The following is a 20,116-nucleotide window of genomic DNA, read 5'->3' on the forward strand; positions in this document are numbered from 1 at the left end:
AGCCGGGGAAAAACAACTTGAGTACCGTGTCCAACAATGTTTCGTTATAGCCACTGACTGCTAGCCAGTTATACTAATTGGTGTGCTCATCTAAAAAAATGGTGTATCATACACAAGTGTGGATAGGTTTGGAGATTGATGGATGTATGGAGTCACTACTACAGAAAACCCCATCCGTGATCCTCCTCCAATGGTGATAGTCACCGCCACTGGCGCTGCTCGTGGATGCCCCATATGTTAGCAATGGCAGGCACCTGAAAAAACCGCCATTGGTGAGCCCGCACCTGATGGGTTAGCTACTCGGCCAACCGTGACCTTCTCTTGACCGCTGCAGCACCAAACTGATCACGTTTCGTACTCCAGCGGCCTGGGAAGTCACTGTTGACTGGTTAGCCACCGATAGGATGGGCGGCCGAATCCATTTTATGTTGGTCACATCGTTTGTAAACAAGCGAGGTGGAACTAAATTTCTCAACAGTGGCGGTTGTTTCTTTGTCACCGTCACTGGCTGTCTTCCAGTGGCGGGTCCAATAAAATAACCGCCACTGGTGAGTCGGCACGTTATGGGACTACCCAGTCAATAGTGATCTTCCCTTAGCCGCTGCAGCACCAAACTGATCGTGTTTGGTACTCCAGCGCAAGGGGAAGACACTGTTGACTGGGTAGCCACCGATAGGATGGGCGGCCGAACCCCTTTTATGCTGGTCAGATCGGTTGTAAACAAGCGAGGTGGGACTAAAGTTGGGGAACTGGTGGGAGATCACCAGTGGCGGGTGTAATCTTACCCGCCACTGGTGAGGCCCCCAGTGGCGGTTTATTTCTCTGCCCGCCGTTGGAGGTCACCAGTGGCGGTTATTCAGTTTGCCCGCCACTGGAGACCTCCCTATATATAACCCCTGTACGAGCGCTAAGTTGTTCGAGCTCGCGCGTCTGTCTTGGACCAGCTGCGGCTCTGCTTCTCACCGGCGGCGAAGCCCTACCAAAATTTGATGGCGGCGACCGGAAGGTAGCTCTCCCCCCTTCTCCTCCCTCTTCCTCTCCCTTCTTCCTCCTCCTATTCTTCTCCAATTTTGCAAAATGGCCATTAATGGTGCCTTGGCCGCCGGCGGGAAATTCGGCCCCGATCTCTCTCCGGCGGCTCTCCCGGGCTGCCCCTGCTGTCTCTGGAGCTCCCCCTCACCCTAGTGATGATCCTCCCTCTCTCTCTCGCTTTAATTTTGCTCGGATGAACTCCCTCTCTCTCTCTAGATCTCTCTCTCTAGCTCTCTCTCTGCAGCTCTCTCTCTAGCTCTCTCTCTATATAGCTGGTATGGGGGAGCTTAGCCCCTGGGGGTTAGCCCTAGGGTTAAGCTTAACCTCGGGACCGGTGTACGTGCATGTTCAAACATATTAAATGTGTGTTGACACCGGCCTTCGTGCCGTGTATTTCTTATGTGATGTGATACCGGTCGTCGTGCCGATGTGGGTGGAGGTAATTTGTTTTTGATGCAGGCATCAAATTTCATAGTGCAAAATGCTATTTTTTTAGCAAAGGTCATGCCGTAATTTTCCATTTTTGTCGAGCAAGCTGATTTGTTTATTTTTAAAAAAAATTGTGTTGTAGCTTGATGGGCTGTGCTTGGATGTACGAGGACAGGTTACGTGTTGAGTGGATAGAGCGGCTGAAGACTTTTGTCGATGCCGGTGTGGAAGATATGCATAGGAAAGGGGGTGATAAGATGTGTTGTCCCTGTGTGAGATGTCAGAACAGCAAGCTGTACGAGGCAGAGGATGTGGAGATGCACTTGCTCATGCGGGGATTTGTGTCAGGTTATTCAAGGTGGACTTCTCACTGAGAGGATGGCATTGAAGCCAATGGCGGCATTGAGATGGAAAACATGGAGTCTGACGACCAGTCTTGTGAAGAAGCATACTGTGGCCTGGATCCAGTACAGGATGTTTCAACTGGTAGGATGGTTGAAATGCTGGACGATCAGCATCTGCAGAATCAGTTGGATGACCCCGAGGATGAGAGGGTGTCCCGTAAGTTCGAGAAGCTGAGGGAGGATGCCGAGACACCGTTATATGAAAATGCCGGCATGGATAAGAGTGTGCTAGAAATAACGCTCAAGCTTTTGCGTATAAGGGCAAAATACAACATCGTGGACTCGGGATTCACGGAGATTCTGAGTTACCTACGTACGGTACTTCCTCCGGGCAACAAGTTGGCTAAGAGCACGTACGAGGCGAAGAAAGTTACAGGCCCACTCGGGTTAGAGGTCATCAGATACCATGCTTGTCCGCTGGACTGCATCATATATAAGGGCGACTACAAAGACATGCACAGCTGTCCAGTATGCAAAACATCCCGATACAGGAAGAAAGACCCCAATCCTGACGGCGGCGAGGAGGAAGAATTGAAGCGTGGTGCGGCGGCAAAGACGGTCTAGTATCTCTCGTGTGGCACCAGGCTGGAGCGTTGGTTCCAGAACGAGAAGGAGGCCAGGTGGTTCATCTACCACGACGCGACTCAGGCGGATATCGATCCTGAGGGCGTGTACCACAACGATGATGGAGTCCTTAGACACCCCGCAGATGCGGCTCAATGTAGGACTCTGGACGACGAATTCCCCGAGTTCGGCGCAGAGCCCAGGAACATCAGGTTCGGGATGAGTACGGACGGGATGAGCCCAGGAACATCAGGTTCGGAAACTTGAGCAGCAAACACAGCACATGGCCGGTGATCCTGTTCATATACAACCTCCCCCCGTGGCTTGTCATGAAGAGGAAGTACATCCACCTATCAATGCTCATACAGGGCCCTAAGCAGCCTGGAGCTGATCTGAACGTGTATCTGGAATTGCTGAAGGATGAGCTCAAGGCGCTTTGGGAGAAGGGTCGAAAGGTTTGGGACGCTCATAAGAAGGAGGAGTTCACCCTTCGAGCAGCTCTCTTGACATGTGTGCATGACTACCCGGCAAACGGGAACTCATCGTGCTAGTCAACACATGGGTACAAAGCGTGCACAAAGTGTGGGGATGAGACAGACGGGTTGTTCCTGCCAGAATCAAAAAAGATTGTGTACATGGGACACCGTAAGTGGCTGGAGATGAAAAACCCGTGGAGGGATGATAAAAAAAGCTTCAACAGGAGGGCAAAGAAGCGGCACAAACCGAGGGACCTGACTGGACACGAAGTATACGAAATTGTCAGGGATCTCGAAGTCATGGCCGGGAAAGCACAGCCGGCTGCAGGTCCAAATGGTGGCGGCCTTACGTACAAGAGGAGGTCCGTGTTCTGGGACCTGCCTTGCTGGAGGTTCTTACAGAGCCGTCACACCATAGACGTTGTGCATGTCGAGAAGAACGTGTGCGACAGCCTGTTGGGCTTGATGATGCACCACGCGGACAAGTCAAAAGATGGACCAAAGGCACGGAAGGACCTGCAGTGCATGGGGATAAGGGAGAAGCTGTGGCCGATAGAGGAAGTGGCGCCGCAGGAAAACAAGGATGGTGAACGCATGATATATACACGATGCAAACCTGCGTGTTACAGTCTGAGCAAAGCCGAGCTGCATAGAATGTGCGAGTGTCTCCATGGCATCAAAGTTCCATCGAACTACTCATCCAGCATCAAGAAACTCGTTGACATGAAGAGCCACAAGCTGGTTGGCATGAAGTCTCATGACTGCCACGTGATTTTCACGCAGCTACTTCCGGTTGCAATAAGAGGCTGCATGGAGCCATGGGTGAGAGAGACGGTCATGAAGCTCTGTGACTTCTTCGACACGATCGGCCAGAAGTCCATCACGATGGACCGTTGCCTGCAACTAAGGGACGCAATGATACAGATATTGTGCGAATGTGAGATGTTCTTTCCCCCAACGTTCTTCGACATTATGGTCCATCTGATGGTCCACGTCGCCAATGAGATCTTGTTGTTAGGGCCATCGTTCCTGCACAACATGTTTGGGCCCGAACGATACAACGGGGTGCTGAAGCGATATGTTCGTAACAGAGGGCGTCCCGAAGGAAGCATCATGGAAGGCTATCATGCAGAAGAGTGCGTTGGGTTCTGCACTGATTGGTTGGCGGACCGCAAACCCATAGGGGTCCCCGAATCACGACATAAGGGGAAACTAGAAGGTGAAGGTGGGCTTGGCTGGAAGGAGCTTGATGTGCATGCCCGCCAAAGAATGGACGACTTTATAAGAGCACACACAATGGTGCTGCAACTCACGCCAGAGGTCGAGCCGTTCATCGACATGCACATCGAAGAACTTCGAAACCTCAACCCTAACAAGAATGATGATTGGATCCAGCGAAAACACAATTCTACATTCGTCATGTGGCTGAAGGATCTTTGGTATCCGAGGGCTGCGGCGAATGAAGATGAGAAGATTGTCCAGAAGTTGTCACGGCTTCCCGACCGCAACATCGTGACATACCAGTCATACGCAATGAATGGGTATACGTACTACACCGAGGCTCAAGACCGTAAGAGTACGTACCAAAACAGCGGTATAGTGCTCGTAGCTGAGACGGGGACCGACAGCGAAGGCCAAACTGAAGCGTACTACGGCGTGGTCGAAGAGATCTGGAAGCTTGACTACACCTTCACCACCATCGCCATGTTTCGCATCAGATGGGCACGCGATGTCAGGCATGAAGATCATAGGTTCACAACAATTATTCTGCCAAAAGAGATTCCCCGTCATCAAGTGAACGTCAAAAGAATCTCGGCACTGCATGAACCATGGCAGTTTGCTTCCAAATGCAAACAAGTCTTCTTCGTAGAAGACCCGATAGCGAAAAACCGCGTAGTCGTGAGGAGAGGTAAAAGGAGCATTGTTGGGGTCGATGGAGTAACTTCACAACAAGACTATGAAGGTTTCCCCGATCCCACGACCAGGCAAGAAAAAGAGGTGGCAAGACAGACGATCCAGACAAGAAAGAAGTCAAAATTACTCACACAAGACGGGGCCTACGCCAAAAACAGCCATGATGAGGTCCAAACGTATAAGAGGAAAGAGAAGACAACAAAGAAGAAAGACAAGATTGTCCAATAGTTCACTATTTGTGTAATTTGAATTCTAACGAGGTTTGAATCTTAACTTATTCAAATTTGAAAACAAATGTCGTAAATTTGTTCGCAATATTTTTCTGCTATGAATGCATATTTTATTTGCTTGTTTCATCATTATAAAGGAGAAAAAAAAAGTTTTTAAGCCCGCCCGGGTCAACTAGGTTGTTCGGGTTCGGGCCCAACCAGGCGAACCCGGGAGTAGCCTACTACCTACTAGACCAGAGGGGACCCGGGCCCACGGGCAGTTAATCGAGCCCACAAAGAACATTACAGGCACCGGGCCCACGGGCCAGGCGAGGAGCACAGGAGACAGGCGAGATGATTAATCGGAAGCTGATGCACAGATGGGAGAAAGCCTTATATGTTGGTTGAAACGCGTGTAAACTAGCGAGGTGGGACTAAACTCCCACCTCGCCTCGCGCGGAGCCCGCAGAAGGACAGCAGTGGCGGTTATTACAAGGAAAACCGCCACTGGAAGGGGACCAGTGGCGGTTATTACCAGGAAAACCGCCACTGGAAGCAGACACCAGTGGCGGTGGTTTCGCTAAAACCCGCCACTGGTGTGTGCTACAGGACTTGGAATTTCCCAAATCTTCTCCAACTCACCAGTGGCGGTTATTTTCTTGAAACCCGCCACTGATAATTATTTCAGAATGCACTATTATAATCCTATTATATTCTCTGCGTTCCCAAAAAATATAGAAGTTGTACTTTTAGGTGTATAGCAATATTTTTTGTTCCCAATACTAGTTTTAGACATTAATTCGGCCCCCTTCTTTTGGGCTTCAGCTTGTGTAGAAGCTGGCTTCAGCCTAGTTTCTCATGAAAGCTGCTGCTGGGGGAAGCTGTTTGATCCCCTTCTTTTCGGCTTCTAAAATTGAGCTTATTTTTTGATTTAACAGAAAAGGCCAGAAATGCCCAAGACGTGATTGTAATCCCCTTAATATGTCAGATACAAACATATATATCTATGCTCAGATTACACATACGTCTCAGAAAATTGACCACTTTATATAGCTATATAATTTAAATTTTGCTATCCACAGACTGCATATACGTATCAAATGTTCAGAAATCTTCAGATTTTTGCACAAATAAGGAGTACATCTGATCCTCCACAAATACAAATCGAGTACATCTGCCGCTCCACACAAACACAAATCTTCAGATTTTTCCCGTATTGCGTACTGCGCCACACAAACACAAATGTTCAAACAAGAATAATCTTCACATCTTTTCTCAATGATGAAGTAAATCCAATGGGCAATGGGGTAGATGAGCCGGCGGCCAGCGAGGGGAAGGGAGGCGGAGGCGTCTGTGGGCAGCATGCAAGGGAGCCAAAAAAAAAATTTACGGATCTCGCTAGCCTCACCTTCTCGCAGCCTGCAACCTTGCAGTTGGCAGGCAACCTGAAATTGCGCCAAGCAGCAGCGAAGCCCGTAGGGCCTGGGAGGACTCCCCTTGAAGACCCGCTTTCGCTGGGAAGGGGAGATGGGGAAGCCGGCCGGCAGTGGGGAAGAGGTGGGGCGGCCGGTTGCGGGGGAGATGGGGAAAACCGCCGGCGGTGGGAGGAGGAGGGGCGGGGGAGGAGCAGCGGTGGGGAGGAGGCGGGGCGGCCGGAGGTGGAGAGGAGGTGGGGCGGGGGAGGAGCGATGGCGGCATGGAGACGAGCCTAGCGGGATTGGGCGATGCGTTTTCTGCTCGCTCGGGGAACGCTCGGTGCTGGGGAAAAAACGTTTTGCTCGATAGAACTTAGCGGTGGCATTTGGGCTGTAAAAACGGTTCGCCGTCAGGGTAAGTCCAAATATGAAGCGCGGAGAAGCCCGAGAAACTGGTCCGGACCAGTTTCTCCTGGCAGCTCCTTTTACACATGAGTTGGGTTGGGCTTCTCGTGGCAGCTGTTGAGAAATTTTCTCTTCTTTTGCGCTTCAGCTGCCTGGAACCTAAAAACTGGCTTAGAAGCCCAAAAGAAGGTGGCCATCATAGTCTTTCATACAAATTTCTATGATTATGTGTTGCTTTCGTGCTAATTTAATTCCATCAAATTTAATTTTCATCAAAATGAGCTGAAACTTGGCATGGGAACACCTCTCAATCTAATGAAGCCACATGGAAAAAAATCAAGCCCAAAGTTGTTATAATGTTACAATTTGGATGTTGCCTTAGAAGGTATCACAGATATATAACTAGATGATCCCAACATGTTATTTTTATGGGTTTTATTTGGAATTTTGACACCAAACTTCATATACAGGCATATTGTTGTGTGAGAAGCCTCCATGCCAAATATCAGACCATTCTGAGCAATTTTGTAATTTATAACAATTTTTAACCACGGTAAACACTACAAAAGCATAAATATTTCAATTTCAGTAATGTATTTAGCATCGAAATATTTAGTAATACAAGAAATAATTATTATACACTTGAAAGTACAGGTGCCATAATTTTCAGAGAGACACAGAATATAATAAAAATATAATACTAGAGCCAAAATAATAACTAGTGGCGGGTATATACAATACCACCGCCACTGGTGCGTGGAACAGGGATGTGGCTAACCCTCACTCCTGTTCCAATTACCAGCGGCGGGGATTTCACATACCCGCCACTGGTGGTTCACCAATGGCGGGTATCCGGAAATACCCGCCACCGGTGGTCTCCCGCACCGGTAACCCTAGGAAGGGTCTCCAGTGGCGGGTATTTCGCGGATACCCGCCACTGGAAAACCTTCCTATATATATTACAGGGCGAGACTTCGCGAAATTTTTGTATCCGAGACGCGTGTCTTTCTCACAGACCAGCAGCGCTCATCCCCAAAACCCTAGGCGAAGACCTGCCCAATTCCGCCGCCGCCATGTCGCAGCCAGACAAATTCGGGGCCGGGGGGTCGCAACGGACGACGAGGAGCAGGAAGCCCCTCGCCCCGCAGGCCCCCCAGCCGGCCGCCGGACCTGCCTTGCCGCCGCCCGGCCCGTATCGCCGGGGGCGCGGCCGGGCCGCCTCGACGCCGCCACCTCCACCGGCCGCCTCTGCCCCGGCCGTCTCCGCCGCCGACCCCACGACCCCCTCTGCCCCGGCCGTCTCCGCCGCCGACCCCACGACCCCCTCTGCCCCGGCCCCCTCCGCCGCCTCGACTCCTCCGCCGGCTGACGAAGCCCCTGTCCCGGTGAGTCAAATTAGGGTTCAATTAGGGTTAAATTAGGTTCAATTAGGTTCAATTAGGGTTCAATTAGGGTTAAATGTTTTCTTAATTAGGGTTGAATCTTATTGTTTATGTTTAGTTAGGGTTTAAATATTATTGTTTATGTTTAGTTTTATAGTTAGTTAGGGTTGAATCTTGTTGTTTTTTTTAATTAGGGTTGTTGTTTATGTTTAGTTAGGGTTTAAATATTGTTGTTTATGGTTAAGTATTGATGTTATTGCTGTTTATTGTTTAATGATACATGCATGTGATCCCGACCATCGTGTCGGTTGATATGAGGAATGTGGGCCCGGCCATCGTGCCTGGTCGTTGAGAAGGGTCCGGCCATCGTGCCGAGGGGGTATATGTGGTTGGGAGTTTTTTTAATGCAGTTATAACATTCGGGTAGACTCATTTGTTGTTTTACAGCAATGGTCATGCCGAAATTTTCTTGTTTTACAGCATAGGTCATGCCGAATTTTTCCTTTTTTTAAATTACTTTTATAAATGTTGGATAGGAACCTCAGGCTCGCGTTGAAGCGGGGGCATCTTCCTCGGGCTCGGAAATTGCCATGAGCGAGGAGCAGCTGCTCCTTGAAGGAGCAGCTAACGAGGAAGAAGCTCAGGCTACGGAGGCGACTACTCAGTCGAAGTCCAAGCGGGGACCGAACAAGGTGCTGACGGAGTCGTGGGTCGTCACCAAGCTGAACAAAGAAAACTACCCGGAGGAACTGGTGGAGGCCGCAGAAAGATTCTCCAACACATGTAACGCCATCGTACGGGTACGCGCTCGGATCTATCAAAGATGCAACGACGTCCCGGAAGCTGTGAAGCAGGACTGTTACGAGGCGGCATGGAAGCGGTTCGTGCCTGCCAATGATGAGATTAGGAGACGGTTGGAGTGGCGGATGCACCAAGTCATGAGGAAGGGCCAGAGCACGTGGCAGTATAACTGCCGGAAGCTCATCGACAAAGACTGGAAGACAGAGGTGAACAAGCACTGGAAGGGGATCTCAGAGGAGGACTGGGAGAGGTTCAAGGTGTGGGTCAGCTCAGATGAATTCAAGGCCAGCCAAAAATGGTGCAAGGAGCTTCGTGAGAAAAGGCCCTTCGACCACCGCCTCGGCAGTCGTGGACGCCCCAGAAAGGAGAAGGTGTGGGAGAAGGAGGACGCAGCATTGGACCAAACCGGTATACAGCCGAGGGTCCCAACATTGCTTCGCGGTGAGCGCTCCAGCAAATGGATGCGGTAGTCCATGACTGCAAATCAGTGGGCGGGCCTGGAGCCTGTGTCAGAGAAGCAAGAGGCTGCACTTGTAAGGCCTCGTCTTGACATCTTCTTTTATCGGTTGGGCTTCTTATACTCACATATAACATTAACACCGAGCATGTTGTTTTTTGTATACAGGGTGCAATGGCAGAGTGGGAGTCGGATGGCTCCCACTCGTCTATCAACCAACAGTGGGATGATGCCATTAGCTACGCTCTGCAACGAAATGAGCACGGGGGCCATATGCGAGGTGTCGGTTCCGGGCCCTTTCGCAGGCAGATGGCGAAAGAGCAAGGTTCCCGCAAACGCAGAAGGGCGTCCAGAAAAGAACAGAGCTCAGAGGACCTAGATGAGAAGATCTAGGTGTTGGCGAGGGAGGAGCCCAGGAAGCTGATGCGGCTTGCAAGGGACCAGCGTGACGTCGACAACTACATCGATCACGGTGTTTTCCCGGAGGCGCCCATCCAACCAACCCCAACCGCACCGAATCCGTCCCCGCGAGGGAATAAGAGCACCTCATGCTCTGGCACCGAGTGCCAGCTTGACCCGCTTGGGCCATCCGACGAGAACCTCACGGTAAGCGTCTTCGCCCGCTACGAAAAATTGATAAATACCACTATAATGCTCCAATCCATTAATGATGTTGCCATGTTTGTCATGCGCAGAAGGGCGTCAAATGCCGGCTACACATGCCGACGGTGGGGAATCCTCTGGGCGCGCGCGGGTTGCTGATGTCGCGTACGGCCGTGGTGCACCACGTGACCCTGCGAGACGACATGGTCAGGGTGCAGGTGGACTCCGTGCTCAGGGGCTTCGAGGACGAACTGGTCCCTTATCCTCCGCACGAAGAGACGACGACCCTAATGGATTGCGTCAACTCCTACCTCATCTGGCCTAGGAGGTTGGTGGTCCTCGCTACGGAGCCGTCTCCATCTCCGTCCCCCCGCCTCGGTCCATCTCCACCCGCCCGGCGCATGACGTCTCCGTCGCCGCTTGGCGCCTCACCCGGTCCTTTCGACTATGAGCCCGCAGAACGAGACTTCTCCCCTGCGGCGGAGTGCAGCGACGACAATGCAGGCGAAAATCCTCTGTCGCCGCCCAAACCCGAAGCCCCGAAGCCATCCGCACCAAGACCCGTCCCTCGGAGAGCCGCCGCACAATCGGCCCCGTTGGAGAGCCGTCCAAGTGCCCCTGCTGGGATACAGGTCCCCCAGAAACCGGACAGATCCGATTTCCTGAGACGCAGGAAAAACAAAAGGGGGACAGGTGGCAAGGCAAGCAAGGGCTCCTCCAAGGAGGCGAAAGAGTCGTTTTCTACGGGAAGACAACCAAAGACCGCGCCGCAGATAGAAGAGATTTGGGAAGAGCGGCCAGACATTCTGAAGATGCCCACCCACCCCCGTGTTGGAGATAGATTGCCTGATGGGTCTTATTTCGTGGACAGGCTATTCTCCCAATTTTTGTTGTTCCACCCCGGACAACCGATGGTGACCCAGGATGACCTGTATCGCCTACCACGGGAGATGCAAGAGCTCCATGATAAATACATGAATGCGGCATCATCAGGCGCAGACCTCCAGAATCTGGAAATCAGGGTTCGAGTGCCAAAGCATTATGGCTTCTTCGACTCCAATACGGGGGGAATCCAGAAGGAAAACGACGTTACCTTCGGCATTGACTTCCTCGACTTGTTTCACCTCTTCAACCGCAAGTGCCTCGACAACGCCATATTAAGACTGTGGTATGTACACTACACGATGGAGGCCTATAGGGTGAAGCAATATGGGATGGCCGTCACCGACTCCCTACTCTTCAACGCCACTTTGCTTGGTCCAGACCCATTGTTGGCCGAAAGTAGAAGGTTGGCGATTGAATACCTCACTCAATTCATCTTGAAGCACAGAGACCGCAATTTCGTATTGATATTGTACCATCTACAGTAAGTTGTTTTCAATTCGCGTGAATACATAAATCTTTTTCCGTCGGAAGACTTGTTTGTTATATTATTTGGCTAATACAATGTGCTCTTTTTGTGAAACAGCGGCCATTGGGTGACAATCGCCATCTGCCTCGATATGGGAGGGGTCACATATTTTGATCCACTAAGACGCAAGGGGAATGAACCAGCGACTTTGGGCCCATCAAATATGTCATCGACTCGGCCTATCACGACGCGGTGAAATGTTAAGGGATGACTGGCTTCAGCCGCAATCCTGACGCTCCCCTCAGGCACAATTTCAACTTCCCCTGCGAGCAACAGCCTGAAGGATCCGTCTACTGCGGTTACTACTGCGCGCACACTATTCAGCAGATGATCAACGACTTCAAGCCAATGGGGAAGAAGACCTTCGAAGAAGTGAGGAATTGGTTTCTGGCCAACGCCGAGTTAGGGCACAACTCTGAAATTCTCGTGTACGAGATCCAGAAGGTCAACGGCGAAATCCTCAACAAGGAGGTCCTCAAATCGAGCGGGGATTACTACGGCGGCAGGATTGTCGCCAAAAGTGGCTAAATTGTGTGGAATACTTTTATTTGTGGCTCATTCTTTCAAACACTTTGTATACACATGCATGTGACTTGAATGTTTAACTCATGTGGAACTTTGTAATATATTTGTTGCTATTTCTGTTTATTTGGTGTTGTATATTGTGCTACTGTTATTATCTGTGTTGTGCTGTATTCCTGCTATTTCTATGCTACAAGAATATTTATTTTTATAAATAACTCATTTATTTATTTTCAGAAAAAAAATAGGTGGCCATAGACACCTATGTTAAGAACCACCGCCACTGAACACATAGCAGTGGCGGTTAGGCAGGACCGCCACTGGACAAAGTTTTAGTGACGGTGGCCATAGACCGCCACTAGAAAATGTCCAGTGGCGGGTACTTCGCCCGCCACTGATGTACTCCACGCACTTTTCGGGTGGTGCCGGAGAGATTTACAGTGGCGGTTTGTGGGTATTCGGTGGCGGGTATTTTACCCGCCATTGTTGATCTCGGAGCAGCAGTGGCGGGTATTTTACCCGCCACCGGTACCAAAATCTCTAGTGACGCAGAGTTGGTGGCGAGCATGATCACCGCCACCAACCCCGTTTTTTGACCGCCACTGGAGGGGTTTTCTGGAGTAGTGAGTGGAGCTAGATTAGCTATAGCTTATGTGTGGGAATCTTGATGACACTGCATCAGATATTAGTGACTAACAACCGGTGTATTATAAGTTGCTTAACTAACATGTCTAGCATATTAGTAAGCTAACATAGTTGCTTTTGAATAATTTAGTGGCTTCAGATTTAACTTGTCAATCTGACCTTACTACACATTTTTTTTTAATTGGTTGCTTGCCTAAACATGCAAGATCTTTTATGTGTGGTTTTACTTTGTTGCCTTTTGTTTTGGATTCAATCCAGTGAGGCATTTTCCCCAATTAACTTGCTCACATCTGACCTGCAGTTTGCTTTGTAAGTAAGTTTTTTTGCTTCTATTAGTTGCTTATGAATTCTTCAAAATTTACCTTGCCAATAGCAATCCCATTTGATGCACAAAATTTTGGTTAATTAGGTGTCCTAAAGTGCACGTGTTTACCTCTCCATGTGTTTATGTCTCTTTTACACAACAATCCCATTTTTTGCTCCCTGCGTATGTGTTTATGTCTCATGCGTTTTTGCAGCGGACATCATGAATTCATTTGAGGATAACGCAGCGCCTGAAGAAGGTAAATTTGGAGATTTAATTCCTCGTCGTCAGCGTAGTAGACGGAAATCACTTGAGGTTCAAATTCCGGTGCTTGATAATGTGGGACATATTGCTCCAGGGGTTGACAACGTGAAGCGTGTATGGTAACCTGGTTTCTAGTTTCTTTTTGCCCTATAGTCTCACTTAGAGTTGCCTACAATATATCTTTTTCCATGATAAATTGATAACGATGAGATTAATAAGCTTACATAGTTAATTTTCGTCCTGTAGTTGCCTTTTTTCTTTCCAAAACCAACTAAGCTAAGACAGTTGGTTTTTCCAATAGCATGTATAGTTGCTTGATATAGGTGCACAGCAGTCGATATAGTTGCTTTTTAATCTTTTTCCACTGATATATGTGCCCACAATATAGTTGCTTTGTTTTTTTTTCCTTGTATAGGTTGTTTTGTTTACTGATATAGTTGCTTTTCCAATAGCTATATAGTTGCTTGATAGGGTTCATACTAGGCGATATAGTTGCTTTTTTATAAAAGCCCATAATATAGGCGGGTTTTTTTTTGTCCTATAGGGTATTGTTTGCTTTGTTTACTGATATAGTTGTTTTTTTCTAATAGCATGTATAGTTGCTTGATACCGGTGCATAGTAGTCGATATGGTTGCTTTTAAATCTCCCCTGATACATGTGCATGCCCACAATACGGTTGATTTTTTTGCCCTATATACTTTGCTTTTGTTTACTGGTATACTTGCTTTTCCAATAGCTATATAGTTGCTTGATATAGGGTTTCATATTAGGCGACATAGTTGCTTTTTAATTTTTTTTCCCTGATTCATGTGCCCACAATATAGGTGTTTTTTTCCCTATAGGATATAGTTTGCTTTGTTTACTGATATAGATGCTTTTTTCTAATAGCATGTATAGTTGCTTGATATAGGTGCATAGTAGTCGATATAGTTGCTTTTTAATCTTCCCTTATACATGTGCCCACAATATAGTTGCTTTTTTTTGCCCTATATACTTTGCTTTTGTTTACTGATATGCTTGCTTTTCCAATAGCTATATATTTGCTTGATAGAGGGGTTCATATTAGGCCATATAGTTGCTTTTTAAAATTCCCTTGATACTGAGTCCATAATATTTGCTTTTTTTGTCCTACATAGTTTGCTTTTGTTGCTGTTATAGTTGATTTTCTAACATAGGTCTTGAGAAGCTATATAATTGATTGATATAGGTTCATGGTAGTTGATATAGCTGCCCAGAACCTGATTGTTTACTGATTTTCTATACCTTTCTTTTCTTTTTGCAACATCAAGGTTGGAAGAAATAGAGCATCACCTGCTAGGTTCTTCAAAATCAACCAAAAAAAATTCGCCAGATCAGGTGACAATGATCAAGGTGAAGCAATTTAGAGGGTTATTGAATGTCAAGGTTCAATCAATGTCCAAAGAATTTTAGCAAGTGGCTAATGAGGTGTTACAACCCAGAAACATCAGAACTTGTTATATCAGGGAGGGGTAGCATCCCAGTTGATGCAGAAAGTGTACAGAGGGTTTTTGATTTGCCAAACAAGTGGAGGAAAGTCACTTATGAGATGAACCAGAAAGCAACACTTACTTTCCTTGCCAGTAGGGATTGGAAAACATGCACAATTCTGTGTGTTTGTCCCCTAGGAGCAACTCGTGTTAAACTGACATACTCCACATTTGTTCTTGTGTTGCCTGATTAATTTATTGCCTAGCTATAGCATGCCCACTTAATTTCCTGGCCTGATTTGAATTCTGGTGTGTTCCATGGATTGGAGAACATGCAAAATTATGTGTACCCTAGGAGCAACTTCTGTAAAACTGACCTAAGTCATTGTGTCCTTGTGTTGCATTGCCTCATTAATTTTCTTGCCAAGCTACAGCATTGACGCTGAATTTCTTGGTCAAATCTCAATTCTGGTGTGTCCCAGTGATTTTTGTGCTTGTTTTTTTGGGAGAAGCACGTGCAGGATTTTGGGGATGGCAATTGCCTGCTGCAGATCCATGGGGCCTGTGAAGAGTTCGGCAAGAGTTCGTCCGATGTTCTTTTTCGATCTGCAATTCTTATGGATTCACGAGAGATGATTTCTTGGCAATTATCTAGGTTGGCGGCCAGACAGGGGGTCAGGGGGAATCGGTGCGGGACCAATGTGGAGACCAAAACTTTCCTTTATTGGAAAGGTGCAATAGAGTTTTCCATATCTAGGCTGTGCACTCTCGGTAGGGGAAAAGTGCACGAGCACTTCCTAGTCTCGTCCCTTACACTCGGCCGTCTGTCTTCATCTTCAGCTTTGGGGCTCCGAACTTAACTTGCAAAGTTTTTCCCCGGCCCGGGCATGAAAACGCAGTGCATAGTAATTTATTTACTCCCTGATCCTAAATTCTTGACTCAAATTTGTCCAAATATGGATGTATCTATTCTTAAAAAGCGTCTAGATACATGTAATATTTTGATAACAATTTAGGATCGGAGGGAGTACTTATTTTTTCGCTCAAGGAGAAGTGTACTCCTTGAACAATAGAACGACGATGCCTGCAGCCTGTGCCAGGTGAAAACCAAATTTGCTTAAGTATGGCAATGAATCAAATTTCTTTTGCAAAGATGTTCTGCCTAATTCCTAGTACCGGCAACTTTTCTTTTATCAGAGCATCATTTATTCCACACATCACACAAAGTTTGCTACATTGGAGAGATTCATGAAGGATCTACTTGATAACTAAGTGGAACCTAGACCTGCAACAGCGACGATCGGACTACGCACAATATGGTTTGCTGAAACCCACCTCAAGCTCCCCTCCACGAATTTTTGCCCTTCAACGCCACCACCGCTCACTGTTACACTGAACGACTTCCTCTCTCCGGCCTTGGAGAACACCAGCGTATTCGGCAAGACACGCACTTTCAGACTCTCGGGCACATCCAACTTGAGTTCGTATGTCGAATTTGCAGGCCCAACGTTGGTCACCGTCCGGTTCACTGTGAACGGCGTGGGCTTGAGCGGCACCGTTATGGTTGGGTAGTTCAGCTGCGCTTCAGGTACCTTGGTAAGATCCTTGCAAGTCAAGCTTGAGTTACGCACGATGGTTGCCAAGGCATGGTCTCCTAGCAGCGTGCAGATATAGCCGGCATATTCAGTGACGCCTAGATCATAAACTAGCCCAGGATCGATGGCTCTTGCAGGGTTTACATGCCCTGCACCTGTGGCATATGCGTTTGCCCTTTGATGTTGCTCGTCCAAGATCGGTCCATCGTTGCTATCTGTGGCATCAGATGTAGTGAGGGTAGCTGACTTGATGGCGGCCGCTGACCAGTCCGGATGAGAGCTCTTGACAAGAGCAGCAACGCCACTAATGTGCGGAGTTGACATGGATGTCCCGGATCTGATATTAAAAGGCCCGGTGCCGAAGTTGGTGACCGGTGGCCACGCAGCGATGATGTTGAGCCCTGGAGCTAATATGTCTGGCTTGAGAACGCCAGGGCAATACTTGCTTGGACCACGGGATGAGAACGACGCGACGGTTGGAGATGGACGAATACCGAGCAGGGTGTTTTTGTAGACGAAACTTGCAGCTGCTTTGCTTCCTGACAACACATATTTTTTTATGATATTTCCATCGGCAACTGTCACCTGGACGAGACCTGAACCATAATCTTGGAGAAGAGTGGTGAAGCCAGCATCTTCATTGTTGATCAGTACCACACCAGCTGCGCCAGCACTTATTATGCCACGGATGTCAGACTTAGTTATCGAGCCCGTATCATGACAAATCACAATTTTGCCAGTCACGCTGCCTTGGCTAAATGACTTACAGTTGTGTTGTTCATCCATATAGAGAGGGAATGTCTTGGAGCTTGAATTTGATACCTGGGTAAATGCTTCCCCGTTAATTTGATAGCCGTTGCCGAGTTGCATGAGAACCCGAAAGCTTCTGTCCACCGAACCGGCACCGACCGTGAGGATCCATGGTGCATCATTGGCAAGAAACCCCTTGGGACCATTATTGCCGGCCGCACCTACCACGACAATGCCCTTAGATACAGCACTAAAGGCACCAATGGAAATCGGGTCTTCATCAAAGCGGAGACTTTTAAAGGGTGCTAGGGAGAGTGAGATCACATCGACCCCATCCTTGATCGCCGCGTCTAGTCCGGCCAATAAGGCTGAGGTTGCACACCCCACAATAGTGCATACCTTGTACATGGCGACGTGCGCCCCGGCTGCAATCCCTGCCGCGGTGCCCATGCCGAGACCACGGGCAGACACACCACTGACAAAGTTCCCAGCAGCAGTGGATGCGATGTGTGTCCCGTGCCCTATATCATCTCCGGAATCATTTCCTGCAAAGAACTTGGCACCGATGAGCTTGTTGTTGCACCGGGCACCGGAGCCTTGGCATGAACCCTTCCACTTTGCTGGGGGTGGCGGGATGCCAGTGTCATCGAAGGAAGGATGCGCAGCATAGATTCCGGCGTCAAGAACCCCGATGATGGTCCCCTTCCCGTAACCAACGCCTCTCCAAAACCCCATGTCTTTGTTCAGCCCAAGGAATTTTGGTGTGTGTGTGGTCATGGGCTGGAAAATCCGGTCAGGGAATGCTCGCACGAACCCAGGCTTCTTGGACACCAAACTGAGCTCGGAGTTTGTGAGTCTCACGGCGAAGCCACTGAACACCTCGGTGTAGGAGTGGACGAGACGCGGCTCGCCAGATCCGGTGAGTGAGCTTGGCAAGAAAGACTCATGCCATAAACCGTGCTCATTTTCGCTGGCGGTGTCGATGGATGGAGGAGGGTTAACCAGCAATATGTATGTCTGATAGCTAGAAGTAGAACTTTGTGTGGCATTTGGATGGTGTCCTCCACCTGGATTGATTGAGGATAATGCAGTTGCAGGAGAGAGGAAGGTAATGGTGAGCAAGAGAAGTGGAAGAAGAAGAAACAAATGGGTACATGATGACATTGTTTCTTGTATGAATGAAAATGATTGGAAGATGGTGCCGACTAGATTGCAGACTGATGTCCTTTTATATACCACTGGTGGATTGCAACTTTGGCAAACAATTAATGCATTAATTCGAGACATTAATGCTTTCCAAATTTATCACAGGCGATTTGTACTAGAATTAATGTATCATAACTTCGTTCCAAAGTTTCTTCAAATTTGGCATGGAATTAATACATTATTGCTCTGCTTTGCTTCTTCTTCTTTTAGCGACTTTGCTAACTGCAGGGGATAAGGAGAACTTGAAAAGCAAATAAGACGGCAGCCCAACACCGGCCCAATCAACCAGGATGCTTTGATTTTTGTCACAGTAGCAGCCCATAAGGAATTTGGTCCAAGTGAGGTCCAATCCCCCCGATGGAAAATCACTCAAAATCATTCAAAATCGATCACTGATTTTCACTCGTCCTCCAAATTTATTAGGTTTCTCATTTTGTTAGTACTACATGGGAAAATATGCATCAATGAGGATAGTAAAGAGTTAATTCACGCAGCAACAGTTGCCTTTGTTGGGCGGCGGGCACTCGGCGCCCTTGTTGAAGCCCTGCGCCTTGCACAAGTCGGTGCAGTTCTGCCCCCAAGGGCTAAGACGAATGCTAAACGAGCCCTTGCTTATCGTCACCACCTCCACCTCTTCCGTCGCCTCCGCTCCCCTTCCTGCAAAGCAATCCAACATTGCATATCAATACTTAGGTTCCGTTTGGCATTCCGGTAGATTATCATAATCACGTTTTTTTATTTATTTTTGACTATTTCTGTGTTTGGCTAACCAACTTTCAGGTGAGATCATATGAGAGGAAGACTTGAAAACAACATATATTATATGTGTACACACACATGGTACTTAATTACCTACGGACACGAGGAGAATGGCGATGGCTGCGACGATGATCAGAGCGGAAGAAAACTTGTGTGCCATCTCAAATGGATGTGTATCGGTGTATGACGATTTGAGATGCTTTTTCTGATGGAAATGTCTGCTATGGCACGTGATCTTATATATAGGGGGTGGTATAATAATTCTCTAAAAAAATCCCTCAAAAAAAGGGGCGGTATAATAATTGCAAAAGATTGTGGAGTACATATGTGGCAGGAAAATAGTGGAGAATATTAATAGGATTAATTTGTTTTAAAACAATTGTGAGACTCACTAAACCGTTAAATATTCTGTAGGACATGCAGGGGAAATTAAGGAATTAATTGATGGGATAAATATTTATATCACGGAGTATACATGATAATAATAATAATAATAATAATAATAATAATAATAATAATAATAGTAATAATAATAATAAAAGGGAATCATGCCAATTACTTGCTCTATAAAAAAATAAATACTCACAATACATTACTATCCTAAGCCATATTTATACGTGATAAAAATAAATATCAATTCGACAAGCCATATCGTATACATTAAATATTCAATTAATGAAATCATGCCGATTCTCCGAAACTGTGTGCACCATGGAAGACATGTAGCAAACAAAAGAAGTGAAAAAAAATAGATTGGAGCAGCAGAGGTTTCCAGGCAGATGATACACTGCCTGCTCATGATTCTTCAGAACATGCTGCTGCCAAGAACATGTATGATTGCTTGCCTTCTTGCGTACTACACAACTATACAGGCATCATTCATTCTGCACATCTTGTGCTGTGTGAGAATACACAAAAGAGGAGGATTTGAGGTCATGATGCAGAAAGTGAAAAGATTGCTTTGCAGCAGTATGATACGAAGCCCTCGGATTCTTCCCAGATTTTGAGACTCTGGCTTTGGTTGTTTTCTACCTTTGTTTAAAGTTCTTAAAAACACATGCAGAGAGAGCAGACATGAAAGTGGAATCCAATATGAGAGACTGTTTGCCAACAGATCATT

The 20,116-nt window shown here is 47.6% G+C and overlaps 1 protein-coding gene across 1 annotated transcript; it reads right to left on the reverse strand.

Annotated features, from left to right (window-relative positions):
• Positions 1 to 15,874: 15,874 nt before the first annotated feature.
• LOC100830756 (subtilisin-like protease SBT1.2) lies at positions 15,875 to 18,221 on the reverse strand. Its single transcript, XM_003575708.4, has one exon. The coding sequence runs from the start codon at positions 18,193 to 18,195 to the stop codon at positions 15,955 to 15,957; it is 2,241 nt and encodes a 746-aa protein (XP_003575756.1). The 5' UTR covers positions 18,196 to 18,221; the 3' UTR covers positions 15,875 to 15,954.
• Positions 18,222 to 20,116: the final 1,895 nt, after the last annotated feature.

This window comes from Brachypodium distachyon, chromosome 4 (assembly GCF_000005505.3).
Source record: "Brachypodium distachyon strain Bd21 chromosome 4, Brachypodium_distachyon_v3.0, whole genome shotgun sequence".
Lineage (NCBI taxonomy): Eukaryota > Viridiplantae > Streptophyta > Magnoliopsida > Poales > Poaceae > Brachypodium > Brachypodium distachyon.

What these genes read in the sequence shown, in the direction of transcription:
- LOC100830756 (XM_003575708.4), bottom strand. Translation starts at nt 18,195, where the DNA reads ATGTCATCATGTACCCATTTGTTTCTTCTTCTTCCACTTCTCTTGCTC.